Consider the following 25,577-nt stretch of genomic DNA (forward strand, 5'->3'; position numbering starts at 1 on the left):
GTGATTGGTTTAGGCGCATTACTAATATTGAATAAGTCATATTCCGATTAGTGAATAAATCACGTGGTAACTAGCCGGACGTAAAGTCACATCAAAAACAGTTATGCCGTAATTCTTACTAGTTGTAATATTAGCGTTAACATTATTTGTAAATTATTTTCATCACGAATCGATAGCTGATATTAGTCAGAACCAACGTATAGCCTGGAATAAATGTGTATTAACTCAGGTTGTTGTACCATATTAGCATTACGAGTTGAAATGTGAAGAATGAAAGTAATGTAGTAACTATGATAATAAGAAATAATACTGGAACCCAAGATGAAGACAAAAAGTAAGTGTATTTGGGCCACCATAAATGTTTCTGGGACGTTAACCATTCACTGATCGGCATTATTGCACTGATCCCGATTTGGTTTAATCCAATAGTTAATGACTTCATGGACTGATCCTACAACATGGTTTGGTCACCCTTAGCTTTCTTCCAGCTCATTCCTGCACCATAAAACGTCGCGCGTTGAAGTACGCGGTAGTTAAACTTGAATTCCCGCAGCAGATGAAGGTTTACAAACTCATTAACCGATTAGCTATTTTTGCTTGGTACTCTATCCCTAACTTGAGAACTGCTCAGTCGGTCATCTCACGATATCCGAGCAATCCTTCGAAGATACTACCTAACCTGTAGCGCGTAGTTCATATTCAATATATAAGCACTGGAACCTAGGAGGCATTGTTTCACGACACACTCAAGGACTCACTAGTATTGTGTACATGAATCAACTCAGATTTTGTACCAAAGATGCTCAGGATTCTTGGTAAAAATGAAGCTGTCATCCCGCAGTACGTGCTTTTAACTTGAGTCAATCAATGAAAGAATAGCGCAATTTCCATTCAATATCATATTTTACACCTTATTAACTAATTCACTTTGCAACTGAAAATTAGAATATCTTAGATACTAGCGAAAACTGATTCAACACCAGGTTACCTAATAGTACGAAAGCACCTGAAACTTCCCATGACTCTGTACAAATCGGGGACTGATTTAATTTGTATATTGTATTCACTATAGAATGATCTCAGTTGAAATACTATTGTAAACCAAGAAACATTGGGCAGCTTCTACATTTTGGCATGTGAAATCTAAATTGTGTGCACATACGAACTCAATATGAATCACATCTAGGACTTTAACTTTTGATACTGAACACTTAACTATCGAAACTAATGGATTAGGATCCAATGGTACAATTCCAACTTCTATGATCACTATTTCACTCTACTAATAACAACTGATGAAATCTTCAAGAACATTATGAATTCACTAGTAAACTGACTTTCATACTTTGATGAAAGACTATATCGATTATTTAATGAATCCATCATAGTTAAAGGTTATCCATTGTGAATCAATCAAAACAATAATTAATCATAATGCACTTTCTCTTTTGTGTATACATACACAGATTTACATTTTACATAAGAAAAATAAATTTATTTTGTGATAAATAAAATAAATTAAAAAAAAAGAAAAGAAAGAAAACAATTCCAAAATACCACCAGTAATTTGAAAAAGAGAATAAAAGAAAGAAAGAAAACAACAACAACAACAGTGGAATCTCAAATAACTACTCACTTCTGAAGCATAGTGTTACGTCATAGGTAAGTTATCAAGTTAAAATAGTAATAAAAGAAGTGAAGAAAAGGCATCAATATATGAAACAATGATGACAACAATAATAATAATAGTGGGTAACAATAACCGGCATTTGTTAAAGAAAATAAAACCAGGATACACAGTGTCGATGACAATCCAAAACATGAGAGGAATAAAACCGGTGAAAATAAAATGTCAGATTACGTACATATATATATATATATATATATATATATATATATATATATATATATATATATATATATATATATATATAAGAGAATCACATGGCAGTTAATTTTTTAAACAAATATGGATATATATATATATATATATGCTGAATTGTTTCATCTTGTTTGTGGTAAACCGAAATAGAATGTTAACAAACAAAAGCATAATGCAGTGTAAATACGTAATTAACAATAGTAATAGTAACAACTAGATTTTACTATCATTATCAACATTATCGTATCTACTTCATCAGCATAATTAGCGAATCTATTCTTATTCAACTAATGTACGACTTTTAAAATGTTCCTGATATTTCATTAATGAAACACAAATTTACATAGTACACATAAACTAAGCTAAATGAAGCCAAGGGAAAAGTTTTATATGTATATGTGCAATTCAAGTTGGTAGGACAGATATAGGATAAAACTAAAATATAAACTAGTGTATTGAGGGTGATTTTAATGAAGAGATAGTGTATGTGTGCAACCCGAAGAAAGACATTCCAAGAGTGCCGAGATAAAGAAATACATAAAACAAAGAAACACACCTGATCAACTTAGGAATAGATTATTGATGATAATAATATCAATATATAGATAAAGTGAAAGTTAATACGAGAAGACTGTTGAGTCGTGGTGCGATAAAAGAAAGAAATAAAGATTGCACATGTGAGCATAAACAATCTGTGGAACTGTACACACAAATTACAATTACACATACATACATACTTATCATAACAACAAAATAGCTGATTTTTTTTCTGAAAGTAAAATCAAAATCGAATGAAAATATCATATACACATGTCTTTAGTAGTAATCTACAAAGCGTTAAATAATAACAAACAGCAACAAATATGAAACAATACACAACAGCTCAGTAATAATGACAATACACGATATAGTGATAGTAATAATACAAGCATTTACACATTGACAGAAAAAAAAAGAAACAACAACAACAAAGAATGAGAAAATGCATATTATATATGCATAGGATAGAGTTCAGTATAGTAAAATACAAGCTGAGAAAGTATATAAGACTATAATAATAAGTGTGCAATTATCCTTTATTTTTCCCCATCTATTTACAATAATCAAGTTTTGTTTTCTTCTTTAATATAATGGAGGAAGATCGATTGATGACTATAAATGCTTTGAATTATTATCATTATTATTATTGGATTTTTCATGATGATGATGATGATGATGAGGAGGAGGAGGAGGAGGATTGGCATTATTATTATTATTATTACTATTATTATGTATATTGAATAATAATAATTTATCATATTCACAATTTGACCAATATGAGGAAATATTTCCATTGTTATATAATAATGATGAATATAAAATATTATTATCATCATTACATTGACAATTTCTATGATGAATATTACTATCAAGCATTGTTGGAGGTGTGATAGTGATGGTAGTGGTTAATAAAGGATTATTACTATCATTATAAGTTGTATTGTTATGACTGCCTGAGATGAGTAATTTATTGCCAACTGTAGTACCAATAGAATTGGTACTTGTAAGATTTGGTAATAAATTTATTTGTTTATTATTAGTAGTATTAGTATTAGTGTTATTCATAGTATTACGTGGCACAGATGGACAACGAATTATGCCAAAAGGAAGCTTATCAGTAGCTTCTGGAGGTAGATAATTAGTATGTGAAAAATCTGACAATGCTGGATTAGTATCTAATTGTTTACGTACACCAGCTAGTGATTTTTTAACACGCATAGCTGATAGTCTAGCCGATGGACTAGCATACCAACATTCACTCATTATATCTTGTAGTGCTCGGATAATTTCATGTTTCGACCATATAGCTGGTAGACCTGGTCGTAGACCTTGTTCACAAACAACAGACTTCATTTCTTCTACTGAAGGATCTGCAGACACAAGATCCTATGGGGGGAAAAAGAGTAAAAAAAGAACAATTTCAAGGTAAGTACAAATAAACCACGATAAATACAAACAAAAATCGGCATTTAGTTGAAGGGGTTTGATGGAATTTGGTTCCAAACAGTTGGTGGGTTTACATTAATCATAAATTAGTCTTAATTGGGATACAATTAAAAACCAAGGAGGACTGAACAACTGTTTCGTTCAAATACGAGGCTACCCTCACAACTTCACTAGGGATTGAACCCATGACATTCAGGTTCCGTGGTGAACGCTTAATATCAGTGGAACCCGTTTCCAATGGTAACCCAACTGGATAGTAAACTGTAAAGAATACAGCCACTAAAAAACTGAAATTTTCAAATTAGATTTATCCAATACATTTACTACGCTATAATTTGTATATTCTTGAACTCTGGTCACGGTTAATGACATCCAACAGCCTGAACCAAAATAGATAAATTGAAATTTAAAATAGTAAACTGACAGATGAAAGCTAAACGTTTCAAGTGATAATGAACCGACACACATAAATCAGTGTAAAATGGTGTAAAAACTAGAGATTGGAAGTCAAACTGACGCTACTGATAATTCTATGATAATAAGCTGAAGTCAAAGGAGGTTATTTGTGCAAATTACCTATTTTTTCTTCAAAAATTATGTAGCAAATTTACGATAACTTTAACAGATAGTATACCAATAATAACTTAAAATGGATTCAATAATGGCTGTAGACAATTATATACTGACATCTGAAATACGTTTTAAAACAGTTTTCTACATTCTTTGCTTGTACTACTGATAATACTGTGAATAATGGAAGCCTAGGTGAAAGTATAGTTTACCGACGATCTTTAGCGACTACTAAAATAACTAAGCTCATTGGGAAGTGAAAACAAAATGTGGGGAAAAGTTAGAGTTGGATAAGTGTAAGCGATTGCTATTGTAGTTATATTGATGAATTGTTATGCAGATAATTCTTTGGTCTTAAATCGTAAAACAAGTTATTTTCAGAAATTCTGAAATCATGTTATATACAAACCATAACAGAGAATAACCAACCTTTTTTTCGATGTTTAATGAAAGCATGATATCTAACATTTTCTGTTCATTTAGCGTGTCAAAGCTGGGGCATCATCAGATTGTAATTTTGACTGCAAACTTCATTTTAATCATCTAAGGTTAAATACATTTACTAAATTTTATCACTACAACGTAACTTCTTAGATTGACTCAACTACTTACAAAATAGGGTTTCTCTCTGTAAGCATTGAAACAAACCTTAAATACTTCCATCATAATTTACAATGAGGAACTTAAATAGAGAAGTTCCCATCCACCTCAGTACATATATGTTAGCTGCACTAAATTGTAAATAATGGTTTAACCCACTGATGCCAGATTTTTTTTAGCACAAAACATTATTGCACGATTTTTCACTTCTACGTCATAATCTAGACATAACGTTTTACTAAAATTAAATATTGATTTAAACAATAATTTACCAAACTGAAGTAAGAGAATGATTGAGTAAATAATTTCATGGAGTTCAACTATGTCAAGTGAGGCCGTTATCTATCTCAGGTAACGGAAGATGGTAGCACAGTTAGTTAGTTACAACGTAGGATCAGGCAAATATATGCATCGGTCCAAGTTACCACACCTCATTAGCACAACAAGATGAACACCAAATTCACAGAAGTCATATATAAAAGAAAGATTGAATATAAGTATGTAATACAGGAAGAAAGGATTAGTTCGCAGAAAGAACGGTATAAAGTAATTATAATCTCAGTGTTTAGGGGAAAACAACGTCGTAAATTGATTGAAGTTGGACATTGATACTATTGGGTCGCAGTGATTTAGAGATTAAACATTTGCACACGAGACCGAGTCCTGTGTTCGATACCCGACGGAGGGGTTGTGGATATGTATGAGTCCCACACTCGGACAAAACGGTTGTCCAGTACTTCTTGGTTCTCAATGATATTGTCTAACTAAGATTAGTTTATGACTTAGACTGTGAAAATTCTACAATCTCCACAAACACCTTAATTATTAAATTCATAACAGAATATGGAGATCACATTTTAAAAGAATAAAATATAACAACATATACTGAATGAATGAACGAGGAAAATACTAAATATGTCACCATGATAATTAGTGCTGAGCTACATACACCTTAATACGTATACATACCTAGAAATGAACTACTCAACTACTGTTATTTTTACTTGGGGGAATAATATCCAAGTAGATGAGATCAATTAAAAATTATCCAAACAAATTTTATCCAAGTAATAAAAAGTAGAACAACAATAGAATACAACTTTTCAAATAGTAACAATAAAAACAGGATAAACACACAGAGAGGACAGAATACACGAGATGTTGTACATTATAAACCACTACCACCACCACCACCACAATCACATCACAAATTCTTGCGCCTACTAGTTATTTTGACAGACGCACGAGTGTGCATGTGTATCAATGTACCGAAGATGTACATATATGTACAGCACACACTATACTAGTACACCATGGCAATAAAGAAAATGGAGAAGTGAGATTCTTCTCTTTGCAAACCAGACAACTAGGCATACACACACATAATATATACGTACAAGCCAATGATCTATGACATTAATAATAACACATGAAATATAAACACAGCTAATTATATATATAATACATAATGACAACGGTAGAACAAACATAATCACATGTATACGTGACCGATACAACTGTCCCTCAACCAACATATACATATGTAAACTAGATTTTTCCTTATCAAGTAATTAACCAATCGAATTATATGAAAACAGAAAAGTCATATTGAAGGTAGACAACAGTATTCCATGCACGTTGTTTATTTATCAACGTAAATTTAAATATATACATATATGTCTCAAAGGCGGAGTGAACAAGTGATGGATGACAGCGTTACATAATATTGCCCTACAATTTTGAATCGTTCAAGAATTGTAATATTTTACGCAACTGACATGGAAAAACAGAGAGAAGTCGACTAGATAAAAATAAGTAAACAAGCAAATAAACAAAATTACGAACAACATTGTAATCTTAGTATATAAGTTCAACATGATATATGGTTGGACATGGAACACAACTATAGAACTAAAACCCATGGGAATAATAAATAGATAGCTAGATGCGCACTGCTGAGGAGTCCCATACTAGGACGAAACGGCCGTCCAGTGCTTCCAGGTTTTCAATGGTGGTCTAGCTTCAACTGACTCATGATTTCAACCTGTGAAATTTACTAAAATCTCCACAAAACTCATTCTGATAATTGATCATTGATTGGCGACCAATGTTATGTTTGTCTAGTGCTTTGGTGCCGATTGAATTCTATCGATCAAGTTGCAAAGTGATCACTAAAATCTAACTGACCTGATATCCCGTGCATTATTACTATATAGAGATGTTAAATACTTGGATGTAGTTAGAAAACTCCGCTTGATCTAAGTTTCCTGATACCTGGTCCTCATCCGTAAACTGTAACTGTAACCTTGAAGGAACTGATACTATCGAATATAGGCTCAGCGGTAACGTTTCAAGCTGTGAAGCTGAATGACGTAGGACTACAATCCATTAGGGAGAATTGAACTAATCAATGGATATAGAGCAAATATTGCTTACTGCTGCTCACTTTAAAGTGAGATGTTATGGTTACAATGGCGACAGGGTCAATAAAATCGTACGATATTTAATCCGAACATTGGTCGCTAAAGTGACGTAAAAACTTGTGTCAGTAGGTTTGAATTACCTTTCGTCATTTACATCGGACTGGACAACCAGTTATTATTATTAACTGTAACTTAAAGCCATATCTATGAACTTGTATTGAATCATTCAGTTATATTACATGACTAATATTTTTTAAGAAATACACCTAGGATTACCAACTGATGGTCGGAGGGTGAAGTTCAGATGCTGGCTGTATAGGAGGCTTGATGATAGTGAGGTGCCTCATTTAGACAACTAGCATCTGCAGTAACGCTGCAGATGTGGGAGGCCCGGAAGTGACATTCCCCTTCATATTTCGTAAAACCATTCTCAATGAAACATACTCAAGACCTGTTTTATCGTTAACACAAACATTATACGCAGAGATGGATGGTGGTTAGCAGCATAATCCAGGACATGCATTTCGCCCCATTTTGGACTCGTCAGCTGGGTATACCTGAGCCCCAGAGTTCACATTCATTCCGGGACTCGAACTCAGTACCGTTTACTTCAAACACAATGCGTTATCCACATAGCTTCTGAGATTAGATAGACATTGGCTTGTATAAAAGGACAAAGAGATTGTTTAAACACAGTGCTAAACGTCGATGGGTAGGTTCAAACAACTCATACAAATACGTTAACATAAACTTTACTCGACTGACTGATTATCCTCTCGTTAACTATTAACATGATAGAGCTCTATTGTTGCATGCTCTAACCAGGATCAAATCGGAATAAGTTGATTGGCTCACTTTTAATTACTAATCAGAGGTAGCGAATGTGTTGAGAGGTTAGATGACTCCTATGTGAAATCGACATGAACTCGGTTTATATCATATATATAAGGTGTCTTCGAACGATTGTTCATGTATTTTGAGACCATCAAGTTAGTAATTTTGAGGTGAGATACAAATATTAAGTATGGCCAATCGACTGATGAGATAGTGGGTCTTTATCGGCTGAAATGGTTAGGACACATGTAGTATATCCCCAACAATGAAATATATTGACATGCGATGATGCCTGATGTAGAAGTAGGTTGGAAGAAATGACATCATTTCATTAAGACACTGCCTGCTGGACTGAGCCATGTAGGTAGGTACAGAATGATTGGTTTAAGGTTCGCATGATTAACGTAATTAATGATTAGAGACTTTGTATGATACGGCTCAAGGTCATTTGCAATGGCACTTTTTGTCTTTCTTCAGACCCCAATTTTCTCGAAGTGTATTCGATGCCTAATCCTTTCCATTTTTTCATCAATACTGTCACTAAATCTACTACCCTGGGATTCCCCATGACAATTTTACCTCACTATACTAATGAAATATGACAAATTGAAGCGATGTTCATAGGTGCTAGGTTCTACGTTGTGGGTTTGACTGACTGATATGTATAATGTTCTCTTAAAACTTTTATTCTAATTATGAAGAAGAATCGAGTAAACTAACATAGTTAGAGGATACAACATTCATCTATTTGATTTATTTTCCGCTAATATCTCATTACCATTTTATAATTTATCTTATCACATAGTTATATAACCTTCATTTTTTGTAATTATTAATCTTGATCTAACTTTAATGATATTCTCAACGAGTGACTGATCTTTATTAAGAAATACATTTTTTAATTTTCTTAATGAGAATTGTTTAGTTCACTCTTCTATTACATAAGTTTGGTAACTTTATTATTATTATTATTATTATTATTATTATTATCAACAACGATAACAGGTCATCAGTTTTCATGATGAAAAAAAAGTTTTTTTTCTTCAAGTTATACCGCGCTTTAAGAGTGAATTTGTTGAAAACAGATCATTTTCATATCAGAAGAGGTTCTTGTGGATATTATAGTAATTTCAATGGTTGAAATCATGAATCAATTGAAGTTAGATCACCATGGAATACCTGGAAGCACTGAACGGCGTGGATGCGCACTGATGAGGAGTCCAATAATAGGAAGAAACGGCCGCCAAGTGCTGCCAGGTTTTCCATGGTGGTCTAGCTTCAATTGACCCATGATATCAACTACTGAAATTACTACAATCTACACAAAACCCCTTCTGATATGATAAATTGTTAAAATTTATGTAAAATTATAAAACTATAGACCAAATATACTTTCAGTAAAAAAGGTGCAAAGAATATATTTAGTGGTCATTAATCTGCATTAACAATAATCATCACATGGTTGAAATCATGAATCAATTGAAGTTAGATCACCATGGAATACCTGAAAGCAGATCATTTTGTTGAACTAATCTTCTTTATTTAAAAAAAATTATATTACATTACAACTACTGGAGTAGAATTTTTGCAATTCACAATGAACTATGATAAAAGAAGATGAACAAATGTGTAAATATATCAGAATACATCATCACATATGATTAACTTTAGTCTCCTATAATCATTCATGAAAATAGAATGGAAGTAAAATCCAGTTTTGTGTAGGAATTAACTACTGACTACGATGAAAACAGGTAACAATCTAACATGATATATCATTTTAGTAAGAAAATGTTTTCATGAGAACGTTACTTAAATTAAAGCTGAACAAAATATTAAGTATACTTACTTGATAAGGTAGTTGATATTCATCTGGTCCGAATAAATTACGAACATAGCACCGTCTTGTAACCTCCCAAAATACCAAACCTAAACTGTACATATCAGCTTGTTTAAATGCTTCTGGACTTGTTAAACGTATTGTATTATCTAACACTTCAGGAGCCATATAACGTTTGGTTCCAACACGATCTGAGTTTGAATTAATTTCTAATGCAGTATTCATAGATGAGTCCAATTTAAGAGCAAAACCCAAATCTCCAATACAACATTCACCATCCATTTTAACTAAGATATTTCTAGACTTCAGATCACGATGAGCTATAGCAGGTTTACCCTAAATTTACAAAATATTACAATTAAATAGAAGTTGTTTGTAGATAACAGATGATAAATTTCAATAGTTGAGATCATGAGTCAATTGAAGCTAAACCACCATGGAAAACCTGGAAGCACTGAACGGCGTGGATGCGCACTGATGAGGAGTCCAATAATAGGAAGAAACGGCCGCCAAGTGCTGCCAGGTTTTCCATGGTGGTCTAGCTTCAATTGACCCATGATATCAACTACTGAAATTACTACAATCTACACAAAACCCCTTCTGATATGATAAATTGTTAAAATTTATGTAAAATTATAAAACTATAGACCAAATATACTTTCAGTAAAAAAGGTGCAAAGAATATATTTAGTGGTCATTAATCTGCACTATTTCGAGAGGGAGAGCTGACTGTCCCCACCATCGGTAGTACCAGGCATTTGGGGACTGACGGTGAAACATGACCAGTAGAACTAGGCTGTGGCACATTCACGATATCAATCCTACCTGATACAAGTACTGAGTGAACGGCACTGAAATCAAATGGGTAGTTTCAATTAAAAGCTGAAAGTGAACTATTGTCAAGAAACTGAACGGAATGGTATAATTGTGCAGAATTGAAAATTTTCCAGCCTGGTAAGCGCTATTAGCTGAAGATACTGATTTCTAAGAAGCTTAGCCTGAAGTCAAGAATATATATATATATATCAAGAGTCATGATAACTAAAATCTATGGGCTTCTTAGTATGATATAAATCAACGACTGGAGAATTTAGACAATAAAGCAAAAAACTGATCCCACCGGTGGTTATATTTTATAGATATTTTGTCCAGAACAAACAATTCTCTATCACTACAGCACCATGACACCAGACGAATTTTATTGAAACTAACAGAATAAACTTCTAGTAGCTGTTAGTTTTGTTTCCATGTAATCACATTCAGTGAAACACGGTTAATGCATCACCTGAGTAAAATAACATCTCCGTAAACAACATGCCTCTATTACACAAAAACAAACTTAATGAGTTTAGGCAGATAATAGTATTAAAGTATAGTTACTGTTTAAAAAATATCATTTTTACTACAGAGTCAAGTGCATACAACAAAAAATCATTACCTGTGTCCCAGTAATTTCCATGTGTAAATGTGCCAAACCATTAGTAATTGATGCAACGGCCCGTAAAAGAGCAAACGGTGTCAGACAATGTTGTTGTAGAAATTCATATAATGATCCTAGTGGATGATAGTCAGTTATAAGCCATAATTGGGTAGACAGTCCTGTATCCTTATTATCAGCTGCAATAAAACCTAGAATATTTGCATGACGTAGCATCACCGTCTGATAAATGTCTGTCTCTCTGAAAAGTATTAAATAAGTCAAAATTTGAAGGTAATTTAATAAAATAACTACTGAATAATACATACGCAAATGATTCTATGGAAGATTTCCTATACACAATGAGCGAATTTCCAAAGCTATAAAATGAATAATTTACCTTCTAAGTGGTTTAATGAATGAGTTTTACGATAATATGGAGATAGAGAAAGAATGAAATTGTTTTTTTGTTACTGAAGCTCAATTGTGAAAGTTTGTCGATTATCTGTTCTACGTAGGTTTTCTATACATAGACATATGTATTGATTGATTTTTTTATTAAGTATACGAGGTTCCTGCTTTATTGTAAACGTCGGGTGGAAAGTACTACAAAGACTTGAGAATATCTAATATAAAAACTTGTCATTACATGCTTGCTCCGACTTCTACCATTTATGGTATGATTGTGTGATTTCTTATTTAGTGTGCTGTGTGGTCAGGCACCTTAAATATATTATTGCATGGATTTTGAGTGATAACAGAATTGGGTACGTCTTCTGATTGGATAGTGGGCTAGAAGAAATATGTATACGAGCTTGATTAGCAACGGAGTAAATTGTATAAGTTTTCAAAAAAAAAGCTAAACAGATGTGACCGTATGGTGGCGGGATTTTGGATTTCCTACCGAGATTCCGTCAGATACTAAGGTTGGTGAAACTTGCAAGATAAATCAACCACATCACTCGTTATGACTAAGCCTACATGTTGGCTGGGTTTCAGAAAATCCTTTTGCATATAGTTTATTTTTAACATTTCATTTAGTTCCTTTTTAACCTTACTTGGTCATTCGCTATATCATGTTGATACGTGTTCACAATAACTTCTTTTCGATAAATATGTAAAGCACCAATTGTCATTTCGAATTATTACACGTCTTAAAAACTATTGATAACCTGACGAAATAAAATGAATCTATTTGAGTTATTTAAATTCCTTTTATTTCCAATAATTGGGATCATGAGTCAATTGAAGCTAGACCACCATTGAAAACCTGGGAGCACTGGGCGGCCGTTTCGTCCTATTGTGGGACTCCTCAGCATTGTTCATCCACGACCCCGCCCCACGAGATTCGAACCCACGACCTATCGGTCTCGCGCGCGAACGCTTAACCTTAAATCTTGCATTGTTTCAGATAGTAGGGTAAAGTTTAAAATAAAATCCTAAGTATTCGTAGATGAGGTAATTTTAAACTGATTTATCTTGATTTTTAAGAAAAAAACGTTACTATTGTTATCAGCCTATCAACCATGTGCTTGGCTTCAGTAGCCAGTAATATTACTTCATGGGGTTAAACCAAAGTGGATGAAGCGGAGTTTCAACCTTCAACTAAGAAGTTGAGAATCGAATGCCTTAACTACTGGGGTCACAGTTCTTAAGGAGTAAACAAAGCTATGCAGCTGAGCAACTCGATGTAAAAACATGTACCGGCGTGAAACTTAAGGTCGAACATGTATGCGGTATAAATTTCGAAGAAACCATAACAAATACAACTATTACTAGACGATTAATCCACTATTGTCATCAGAGATTCCGGCAATCCCTTTGTGTTTACTGAGGTTTTAAAGATAGAAGAAAGTGCTGTTGATGGGATATGTGAGTGATAGTGTGAAATCAATCACAACATTACAACACTCAACTTTACCCTTCAGCTTCTTTAAAAGAATTAAACAATGTAATTTGCCAACTGTCTATTTGTATTATGTTTTAGAGAAAAAAATTGTTAAAATGTTTTCATATTTCAAGTCAAAGTACTGTGTTTTCAAACGTCATATTAACTAGTTATTCTCCATATACTGAACGGTGAATTAATTTTATTAGCTCATATACACTAACTAACTGGCGATTTAATATACAAACTTGAATGTATTTGGAAAAGTAGGATTAGTCCACTGTACTAGCGACAAGTCATCATAAAGAATAATATAAAAGGATGAAGCTGGTTTTGAAGTCGCTGTTGACCTTAAGAGTAACAACGGAAAGCTGACATTGGGTCATTATTTCATAATCATATTCACGAAAGATTACTTCGGAATGAAAGGAGTCTAACTTTAAAGTATGAGAATTGCTTGTTATTTTATCAGTCAGTCAGCTACAACGTAGGAACAGGCACATATGTGCATCGGTCCAAGTTGCCATACCTCAGTAGCACAACAAGATGAACACCAAATTCATAGAAGTGGTCACTTCAATGGTGGTAATATATAAAAGAAAGATTGTATATAAGGACATAGTACGGGAAGAAAAAATTAGTTCGTAGAAAGATATGAAGCGATTTTAGTCTCATAGTTCCCGACCGTGGCTGCTACCTTGACGCGGTGGTCGGGCTTGCCTATCATGATGACCCAACCGAGCTATATTGGCTGGAACATATGTTCCTGTAGGTTCTACCATGCCAGGCAGGTCGATTGGAGAACAGTAAGACTAAAAGCAGCAACTCAAGATCTGAGGGCGAAGTCGTACTGCTGACTGTAGAGAGGTGTGACAGCAGTAAGGTGTTTCCCTCGGACAACCAGCATCTACAGCGATGCTGCCTTCTCACAAGGAAGGAAGGGGTTAGAAAAGGTCGACCCTAAAAATGTCACACCTCATCTTACCTCACGGATTTCCGTCTCCGGCGGTAAGGCCCTTTGAAGAACGGAGCTAACACGTCAAAAACCTCCCACAAAAAGGCCGTGCGCGACCGGCCTCAAGCAGTTGTCCCCTGGGCTCTGTGGTCACGTTCCCAGGTCGCTAAGACCAACACTAATCCAATTTCCTTTTTAGGTTCCTCAAGAAATACTCTTCCATGGTGTGGGCAGCCGGGAAGTGACATCAGCCCTCATACCCGTAACAGCACACGAGACCAAGTTGGTCACATTCAAATCCTCCCTACACTTCCTAATACCTCTCTTATCTCCATGACTAACCCTCCTCATGTCTCTTTATCACCTCGCACCGCTAGGGCAAACGATTCGAGTACGTGGAACGCTATTCCTGGTCTCCTGAAACCACGCTCTAAACTACACGTAGGAGCTTTTAACGTACGAACACTTTGCCAAATAGGACAGCAGGCTTCCTTAGCTAGGACCTTAGAATCTCGTGCCATCGATGTGTGCTGCGTCTCTGAAACGCGCATACAGGATCCGAGTAGCGTCATTCATTTGACCTCACCATGCCAAAATAAAGAATCGACTCGATTTACGCTTCATGTATCTGGAAGCCCTGATTCTGCTTTCCGTGGCCTCGCCGGCGTAGGCATAGCACTGAGTCCTAGGGCAGAACTAGCTCTCTTAGAGTGGATCCCAGTAGACAGTCGTTTGGGCGCTGTCCGACTAAACGGAACAGTAAGGATCCGAAAAGATAGGGATACTCGTCTCTACCTATTCTCCCACTGACTGCAGCGCAGATGATGTAAAAGATGAGTTTTACAGAAAGCTCTTCTACCTTCTCCGAAAAGCTAGGCGCTCGGATGTAGTAATAATGGCCGGTGACTTTAATGCTCAAGTAGGTAAACTAAGCGATGGGGAAAGACACCTGGGTGGATCTTATAGCATCATGGCTCAAAGAACAGATAATGGCGACCGTCTGTTGCAGCTATGCTCAGATAACCGCCTGTTCCTTGCAAATACTAACTTTAAGCATAAGGAAAAACATCTTTTAACATGGCGACCCCCTAATTCGTCCCAACGTTGGACCCAAATAGATCACATCGCTATCAGCCACCGGTGGAGGGGCTCGATAGAAGACTGTCGCTCATTCTGGAGCACATGCTTAGATTCAGATCATGCTCTAGTACGAGCGCGTATCTGTCTGCGTCTTACTGGACGTAGGAAAGACGCTGTAAGTAAACCTCTTAGGGCCCTACTTAATGATAGTCAAGCTAAGAGTATATTTCAGGAACAACTAGAAAAACAGTTAGGCAGCCATGTATGTGATGCCCACCCCGAGGCAGCATGGAATGATATCCGAAAAGCTGTGAAAACAGCAGTGATATCCGCTAGTACGGTAACCCGTAAGGTTAGGGAGCAACACTGGATCTCAGTAGCATCTATCGCACTGATAGACGCTCGGAAACTCATTCCACCTGGCTCTGAACATAATGAGGAGCGGAGTCAGCTTAAGCGCAAGCTGACAAGAAGTCTACGCAATGATCGTGAACAGTGGTGGGTAGCGAAAGCAAGAGAGATGGAAAAGGCAGCGGCAATAGGTAATAGCAGACAATTGTTCAGACTCGTTAAGGAAACCGGAATTAAGAATCCGACCGTTAGCGAAACACTCTCAGAGAAAGATGGACATATTATTCATTCTCAATCCAGGAGATTGGATCGATGGGAAGAACACTTTAGGGATCAGTTCAACTGGCCTTCAGCCACGCTTCGGTTTCCCATGATCTCTGGTCAACCTGAATGGCAAGTTAATGTAGGTCCTCCGACTCTTTACGAAGTTGAAAAAGCCATAGGAAATCTGAAGCGAGGGAGAGCAGCAGGTCCTGACAGGTTTACTCCTGAGATCTTTAAGGATGGTGGTCCAGTATTAGCAATGAGAATAACTGAGGTCTTAGGTAGAATTTGGGAACTGGACGTAATCCCATCTGACTGGTCTCAATCACTGATTGTTCCAGTCTATAAGAAAGGACAAAAGTCCTCTTGTGACAATCACAGAGGAATCAGTTTGACTAATATAGTGTCTAAAATATTAGCTTCAATAATACTTCGACGCCTAACTAAAGCTCGTGAAGAGCAGATTAGAGAAAACCAGGCTGGTTTTCGACCTGGACGTGGTTGTATAGATCAGATATTCACACTACGTCAGGTTCTAGAACACAGACACACGTTCAGACGCCCCACAACCGTAGTATTTATCGACCTTAAAGCAGCATTCGACTCTGTCGATCGTAAGGTTCTATGGCAGTGTTTGTCACTGAAAGGAGTACCAAAGAAGTACATTAACTTTATAAAGGCTCTCTACTCGAACACAACTGGTCGAGTGAGAGCTTATGGCGAACTGTCATCAGAATTGATTACCTCAAGTGGTGTTCGTCAGGGCTGTCCACTTTCCCCATTCTTGTTCAACTTTGTCGTCGACGTACTTTTAGAGATAACACTTTCCTCATCTAAATTTCCAGGGGTTGAACTTCTACCGGGAGGTTCACTTGTTGACTTAGAATATGCTGATGACATAGTTCTATTTGGTGAAGACGCTGACAAAATGCAGAGTCTTATAACCACTCTAAGCAACAATGCAAGCATGTTCGGGATGTGATTCTCCCCCTCGAAATGCAAAATGTTGCTTCAGTATTGGGTTGCATTGACACCCGAACTAATGATAGGGAGTGAAGTAATTGAGCGTGTCGATCGCTTCACTTATCTTGAAAGCCTTATCAGCCCTTGTGGTCTGGTGTGTGACGAAATCTCAGCGCGGATACAGAAGGCTCGACTAGCTTTTGCCAACTTGCGTCATTTATGGCGTAGGCGAGATATCCGTCTATCAACCAAAGGACATGTTTACTGCGCAGCAGTTCGTCCCGTCCTACTTTATGGCAGTGAAATATGGCCGGTAAGAGTAGAGGATATTCGTAGGTTACTAGTATTCGATCATAGGTGTCTTCGAAACATTGCTCGTATATCATGGGACCATCGAGTAAGTAACACAGTTGTTAGGAAACGGGTACTAGGTAAGGATGGCAAATCAATTGATGAAGTAGTGAAACTTCATCAGTTGAGATGGCTGGGACACGTGTTACGTATGCCCAACGACCGACTACCTCGACGTGCTATGTTCAGTGGTATAGGAGTAGGTTGGAAGAAAGCTAGGGGCGGCCAGACCAAAACATGGCACAAGTCCATGAAGTCACTGACAAGTGGACTGAGTCATGTTGGTAGGTGTAGACTACCTGGTTGGGGACCATGAGATGATAGCAACCGATGGTTAGAGACCCTGAATGACATGGCTCAAAATCGTTTGCAATGGCGCAGGTGCATACACTCTTTGTGTTCTCCCAGATTCTAATCTTCTGAATTCTCCATGTCCCTTTTTTCCTCTTTCCAAATTTATTTCACTGGATTATACTCTTTAAATAACATCTCCAAACCCTAATCTTCCCGATTACTGCTTATACTCTTGCTACCTCTACCACTACGGGATTTGAATCGACCACTGCATCTCTGTGCCAATGTGGTGTGGCAACTCGAACTGATGTACGTACGTACGAAGTTCTACGTTGTTACTGACTGACTGACTGAATCTCATAGTTTAAAGGAAGACAAAGTGTATACACCGACGCCATTGTGATCGATTCCAAGCCATGTCACTCAGAGTCTTCAGCCATTGGTTACGATAGTCACGCGGACCCCAACCAAGTAGTCTGCATCTACCAACATGGCTAAGACTGAAAGTTAGCGACTTCAAGCACTGATGCCACGTTTTTGGTTTGACCGCCCCTAACTTCCTTCCAATCGTCTCCAACACTAGTCAGCATTGAGCGTCGTGGTGATCGGTGATTGGGCATGCGTGATACGTGACCCAAACATCTCAGCCGGTGTAGATTTACAACCTCACCAACTAATTTACCACCATTCCTTAAAACCCTTCGTCTAACCCCATCATTATTTACCCGGTAACCCCAGCAGATAATGGCAATATTTCCAAGATATCTGTGATTAAATACTAGTAGCTTACGAGTATCCTCTACCCTTAATGCCCACGTTTCGCAGCCGTAAAGTAAAACAAAACGAACTGCTACGCAGCATACTCGTCCCTTAATTGATAGACGGATATCACGCCGTTAGGAAAAGCCAAACGAGCTTTCTAAATCCGTGCTGAGATTTCCTCAGACACCAACCCATTAGGGCTGATAAGTGAAGTTATCGACGCGTTCGCCTACTTCACTCCCTATCCTTAGTTCAGGCATGACGCAGTCCACTCCGGAAGCAACAATTTACATTTAGAGTGGGAGAAACGGATCTCAAACATCCTTGCATTGTTGCTCAGTGCCACCAAAAGGCTCTGCATCTTATCAGCGTTTTCACTAAACAGGAGTATATTATCTGCGTATTCTAAGTCGATAGGTGGACCTCCTGGCAGATCAATTCCTGAAAATTCAGTCGACGAGAACGTTAGTTCCAGCAGTCGGTCTATGATGAAGTCATATAGATATAATCAATATTGCAATCAAATGAAATACAAACTTACCGGAACCAGGAGCGTTCATCCCGACTAGAAAAGATTTTAGCTGCTACTAGATCACCTTGCCAAACACCTCGCCATACAACACCATAACGACCTTCACCGATACGTTCTTCCAACTGAACTTGCCTAGCGACTGTTCGCTGAACCAGTAAAGGTTTTCCGGAACCTGATCCACTGCAGGTGTGGTCCATCAAATCTGCAGGAATAGTACCTGTTGTAGGCATGGCAGAATTTGATCCCGAACTAGTGATGGTCATAGCCCCAGTAGGGGAATTCGAACATGAATTAATATTTCCAGGAGTGGCTCCCAAAGCGCTACTGCCAAAATGGCTCAAACTACTAGCGCCACGACTAGTTATTCCGGCAGAAACAGCAGAAGGATCATTGGAAAATACTCTTGCATTTTCAGGACAAGTATTATTTACAGTTAAAGCGTCTGGTACTTGCACAGGTCCCTTCAAGTATTGGTTATCAATATTATCTGATGTCCATAGATGATCAGATGTAATACCATTCTGAGAAGTGATCTGTTTTTGCCGGGCTACTTAGTTTGCACAATCATAGAAGAGAACAACGATTTTGATGAGTTGGTTATAATTACTGACACGAAAAAAATAGGTATTTACAAAGATAAATGTCATATGAGAAAACGTTTGCCTAAAAAATGGAATCAGCCTCTGAAAAAGAAGTTTAGTGTAGCAGATTCGTGACTATGTTTCCAGCAAATATACCCTTTAACGCTATGAATTTTGTGCAAGCAAGCAATTTATATGGGAAGCTGACAAATTATATTTTAAAATAGTGAAAAAACGACTAGAAAGTTAATACTGAGAAAAATTGTGCAAACTACATTAAATACAAACTGCATTGATAATGAAGTGGCAATTTTTCATCAGAAAAGTGAGAATCGCTTTGTGAACATTGGAATAAGATAATTTACAAAGAGACTTTATTTTTGATTATAGATAATAACTTGTAATTTCTATTTTAGTGATGATTTTAGGACAATTGAGTAATTTACTTAGTCAGATATTATTTGCTCATATTAAAGTCGGGTAGCTACTACAATATACATTCAATTTAAACCTTGAATGGGTCATATGCATACTCTTGGCCGGCTCAGTGGTCTAGCGGTTAAGCTTTCGCGCGCGAGACTGATAGGTCCTTGGTTAGAATCTCGCGAGGCGAGATCGTGGATACGCACTGCTGAGGAACCCTACAATATTACGAAACGGCCGCCCAGTGTTTCCAGGCTTTGCTCCCAAATGCCCTGGTACGTCGAGAGTGGGGAGAGTTCGCTTTTCCTCTCGAAATGCTCTCACATGGCCACGCGTATATAGCCTCTACCAGGGAAGTCCCACTCACTGTCCTCTCTTGGCGACGGTGTTGTTTACGGAGTTGAGAGAACGAAAAGCGAATATCCGATCCTTAGACAGGGTTGGTGGATACGGAGAGTTCACCTAGGGAAATCGGAAAACCCTGATTCCAAACCAATGGTGCACATGGGATCCAGTATCCTGAGGGAACAAATGGCGTATCAACCAATTGTTGGTCACCTTCTTGTTTTAATTCTGATCAGTAGTAATTTTTTGTCGTAACGAGCTACTGTACCAGCAGTTTGTTTCGTAAACAATACATAACAAGTGAACTTTTTAAAACCCTTTAGGGAACACGAAAACTATTGACGCAGTATCAATATTATTACCGTATAGACATTTCCAAATTAATTACTCTTAAGAAAGCCAAATCAGCTTAATAAAACGGGAAAATGTCAGTAATGAGGAATGCAAGTTAGGATACTGAACATCAACTATATCTATGTTAGGAAAAAGTAACTCACCTGATTTTCTTCTCAAGAGGAAGTAGAAAGTCCCTGATACAATACAAAGGATGATGCATAGTATGGTTAACAAAGATATAGCGACAAGATATAAGTTCGAAGGATTGTCCTTGACAAGCAGCATGAGTTCCTCCGAAGAAGGAACATTACAATGCTTTTCAGAACAACATCTAATGTCATTGTCTTGCTGACACTTAATGGGAGTAAAGAAGTCATCTTTCGCACACCTGTGGAATAATCAACATTTAGCGAACTTACGTGAGATCATAGAACTGCCGAGGTTCTTTGCGAGGTTCGTGAATAAGATTTAGACGACATGAATAGCCTGGACCTGGGGTACAACAAAATGGGTGTGTTTTCAATTCGCGATAATAGGTAGGAAGGTGAAGCTTGTCTTCCCAATTCGACAGCAATAAGTCAATATATTTGTTCCAGTTTTTCTGGTGTTCCTTGGAGAGTGGGCTACAAGGCCGACAATCTGACTGATTAGCTGCAGGACACAGCAAAAGCATACACTCCATTAACAAGACAAAAGAACAAGCATCACTTAGCGGCACACTGATGACCCTGAGTATTGAGACATTCAAACTTTCAAACTACAAACATCAAAAATTACTGGACTCGTATTATGAACAGTTAGTTCCTCGAAAGACTCGTCTGAGCGATGAAACGGCGCTCTAATTTCCACCGAAACTAAGGCACATGCATTGCCTTCTTTTGGAGAGATATAATGTCCATTATAGTTGTAGCGAGCTTGTTTAAACAGACTGATTTCCATGCTCTAGCGTCTTGTTATTTCATTACGGTCCCAGGTATTCGGTAACATCCAACGGGATATAGTTTAAACGCTTGATCGAACGGGTTTTAGTCATTTTGCCATTAGTTACTTGTGAGTTTGTATATCATGTGATTTGAGTGTGTGTTTTTTCATGACAGTTGGAATTCTACATACTAGCGGCTATTATATTTTCAGGGAGAAGGTTGATCGGTTGGGGTGTGAGAAATGATGAAGAGAAAATTTGCAAACTAAGAGAAAACGGCCATCTGAAGAGTAAAAAACAAGTCAATTAATTGGTAATGCAAACGATGGGCTTGAACCAAAATGTAAAGTTAAAGTGGAAAATGGACATGATAAGAAACAAGGTAGTGGGGAGTTAACCATATGTGATAACGATAACAGGTATCAAGCATAGCTATTCCAAGCGGAAAATATCAATCCCTAGTGAGTGTGTGTTTATCAAGTCTCTTCTTGAAGATATCCACTAGGGGGCTGTAGCCACTTTGTCTGGGAAAACATTCGGAGTTCAGACAACTCGCAATGATGAAAGTGGGAGGCTTTTAGGATAGTGACACTTTGATTTGCATTTCTTCGGGAGCTGCCTGTGGTAGTGTAGCGCTAGTATTCTGGTAGAATGTTTGTATTGAGATTACTTGGAAACTTAGTATACTATGTGCCACCATCGGACCCCATCTTATTTTTCTACAGCACAGCAAGAATAATCTCACGTACCGAAGTCTGTCTTCGTAATATTTTTTGAACCCTATCATCTACTTAGCTACCCGTCTCTACACTTGGTCTGAGATTTATGCCTCTTTTAAAGACAGGGGGCCCAGAAACGTTTTGGACTTCGATTTGTGGCCACGATCACTTTTTAAACAGTGCCAAAAACAATTCAAAGGCGATTACCTGTCGATACGGAGCGAAGAATTGCATTTGCGTTGAATGCATCCTTGACGTCGTTTGAGTTGATGCTCAAGCTCTTGGGGATTAGTGATCCTAGATTACGCTCTTAAGAGACAACCAAGAGTGGATCTGTAGTGGCATTGGACCATAACTACACAATCCTCAAAGCTGAATACGAAATTACTCGGAAAATAGATATTCAATATTTAACGCAGAGAAATACCTAACGATGGAGAAGGCGCAGGCAAGGAATTGAATGAGTTGGAGTCGATCGAATGGCATGGCTCGGCCATGCAGGCGTGATCCCTGTTATTTTATATCTTTTAACCATATTAAATATATTGTCCTATCTCTAGCCTAAGCTTGTTCTCCATCATGTATTGGTAATTGTTATGATGCAATGAGTTGGTGTAGACGATGATGTGACTTCCACGTAAAATCTTATAGATCAGGCAGTTATATCATGACAAGTCTATAATTTTAGGATTAGGTCTATTACTAGAGCAGTACTAATATCATAGCAGACCATAATTCTACAGATCTTCATAAAGAGTGTAAGTTGATTGTGTCAAACGGAGCAGAATATCCATGAGATGAAAATTTGACAGGTTAAGTTCTAACCCATTGTTCATCGAAGATCCCTTTTGTAGCGGCGAATAAATCCTCAGAGTAAATATTTCTGTCAGTTTTCGACACTGATGCTGACTCCTTGAATATGTCTCCAGACCACGAGAGATAGATAGTCCTGATATTGTAAATCCTCTATAAATTGCAGGAAACCCTTTAGTCTCTCAAACCTAAGTTTGTAAAGTTAACTGTTTTTGGTATATAATTGGTAACCTTGCGTATTGTTTTATCTTTAATAAGCTCTTTTGCTGGGACCCACCACAAATCTGGTGAGCCCAACGTGAGCTCTGGTAACTTGTCTTATTTCCTTACAGCAGTCCCGTACCTGATAATGTTTAGCTCACTAACATTACCCTCACAAAATTCAATAAAAAAACCTACAGAATTCCTTAAGAAACGTCAGAGATATACATGAATCTGATGGTTATGATCCCTTCATAGTCTCCAGTTGTTCCAGACAGTCAGACGGTTTGCAATAATTAATCTGTGATCGGAAGCTTTCTACATGTTAGACACATCATGTGTGGATGTGACTACGAAATTTTTCTACTGAAAACATGTGGTTTACCCTCGACAACTGAACACTAGTAGAGAATAGAAGGCAGGATAAGCCTGACAATTTCCTTAGAACTTTCCACCAGACTTTCTGCAAATTTGTAAATGCAGATGGATTGAATTCACAGAATAGAATTCCTACGACTCATCGTTCATCAGGGCGGATGTCGTAGTGGCATTGGTTCCTAACCACACGATCTCTGAAGCCGAGCATACCATTTATATCCAAAACGCAACACAGAAGGAAATTAAACAATGGTGGATGCGGGAACATTCATTCGATCGGGTGGCATGGCTCAGCCTCAGTCATTCTGTATAACTTATCTTTCACCACATTAAATATACTATTCTATCTTGAGCCCAAATGTGTTCTTCAAAAGTGCTGGACGTTATATTACTGATTCTAACGATATGACGAGTTAATGTAGGAAATGATGAGATGTCCACGTAAGATCTCATAGATTAGGCAATTGCATCGTGACAAATCTACAATTTTATGATTAGGTCTATTATTAGAATGGTACTAATACCAAACCAGACATTGTTCTACAATGTCTGTAGGTAATTATTTGACTGAGTCTGAGTAGCTAGATGTGTCTTTCTTGCTGAACAACTTTATAGTCTCATAATGTCCAGTACCAATACTCAAATACAGGATTCATTCTAGCCATTGTGCAGACCTTAATAATTCACACAGAATGTTGCACTGGGTTGTATTCGTTTTAATGATAACTACTGTTTCCGTAGGATAACGCGGGTTTTAGCTCACATATATGTCCTATTTTCATGATCTTGGATTTCTTCGCTTATGGGCCATGTGTGTACTCACATATATTTGTCTGTCATTCCCTATTTTACCTAATTCTTGTCTCTTCATCATACTAAACAATATCTACTTTATGTTATATTAACGCTTGTAATGAATAACATGGAGATTTGGCATGTGTACATTCTCCGGTCTGCTTCTCCGCCTCATTCCTCATATTTCCAGTCTGGACCAACAAGTGTATGAAACATACCTTTTCAAAATTCATTCTCGCATTTGACTTATTTTACTCCATTATTATCTGACACGAACTAAGTCGATTATATAAGAGGGTCGGTGGCATATAGGTTTCACCAGTATCATCATACAATCAAACTGGAGTCAGATCAACGGACTATTATTTATGCAGAATAGAAAGTGTGAGAAGTGTTCTTCATCCGTACAGATGTACAAATAAGACAGTTACTTTCTATAGACATGACCAAAAGAGTTTGATAGTTTATCATAGTTGGTTTGGATCTTAGGATGAGTTTATCGCCTAATTTCTTATGAGATATCCAGTCTCAGTCACGATTAGAAGAACACCGTCAGTCTCAGGTCACGCATTTATCTTTTATGACAATACCTATACTAGATTAGACAAGAGAGTTTAGGTGGCTCAGGCCTTCACCACAAATGAAGTGTTTCAGTAATCGTGATCATTGTTGTTCAATTACTTATATTTTTTCGCTCGAATTCATTGAAATTGGACAAAAAAATATGGCTGCTTAAAATGCTTATTCTCAAGCTAAGGTCTCACGATGGGAAAATTGTGTTGCTGCGTTATTCTCCTTTCTTAGTGCTGTAATGGAACATATGGGACCCCATCAATAAAATCAATTATTAAGTAGAACATACTAACCAGATTTGATGTACACAGACTGAGACTACACTATTGCACGTGTTCGAACAATGTTACTGAACGATGAACTGACGTCAACCAGCAATGAATTGATTCGGTTCAACATATCATTCAACGTGCAGTAATCTGTCTTCTATAGTATTTATAGTGATATTGGTTCTAGATCACACGGTCTTTGAAGTCGGACGCACGATAGCTGAGGAGAT

The 25,577-nt window shown here is 37.1% G+C and overlaps 1 protein-coding gene across 2 annotated transcripts; it reads right to left on the reverse strand.

Moving 5' to 3' along the window:
* Positions 1-1,955: 1,955 nt before the first annotated feature.
* Positions 1,956-21,399, reverse strand: ACVR1C_1 (Activin receptor type-1C). 2 transcript variants are annotated; one of them, XM_051216356.1, is made up of 6 exons: positions 21,097-21,399; positions 20,839-21,065; positions 19,002-19,539; positions 11,574-11,814; positions 10,145-10,471; positions 1,956-3,808 (listed from the first exon to the last, which is right to left on the reverse strand). In XM_051216356.1, exons 1-6 carry the CDS (start codon positions 21,357-21,359, stop codon positions 3,035-3,037), a joined length of 2,370 nt encoding a protein of 789 aa, XP_051066936.1. In that variant the 5' UTR covers positions 21,360-21,399; the 3' UTR covers positions 1,956-3,034. The 2 variants fall into 2 exon arrangements, with proteins under 2 accessions (XP_051066936.1, XP_051066937.1); XM_051216357.1 differs by lacking the exons at positions 1,956-3,808; positions 10,145-10,471 and adding an exon at positions 9,349-9,474 and having other exon boundaries at positions 10,581-11,814.
* Positions 21,400-25,577: the final 4,178 nt, after the last annotated feature.

This window comes from Schistosoma haematobium, chromosome 4 (genome assembly GCF_000699445.3).
Source record: "Schistosoma haematobium chromosome 4, whole genome shotgun sequence".
Lineage (NCBI taxonomy): Eukaryota > Metazoa > Platyhelminthes > Trematoda > Strigeidida > Schistosomatidae > Schistosoma > Schistosoma haematobium.

Coding starts and splice junctions, on each gene's coding strand:
- ACVR1C_1 (XM_051216356.1), bottom strand. CDS start 21,359: ATGGAGTGTATGCTTTTGCTGTGTCCTGCAGCTAATCAGTCAGATTGT. Junction 10,472..11,573: donor TGGAAATTACTGGGACACAG/GTAATGATTTTT, acceptor TTGTAAATTTAG/GGTAAACCTGCTATAGCTCA. Junction 3,809..10,144: donor AATATCAACTACCTTATCAA/GTAAGTATACTT, acceptor TTCCCCCCATAG/GATCTTGTGTCTGCAGATCC.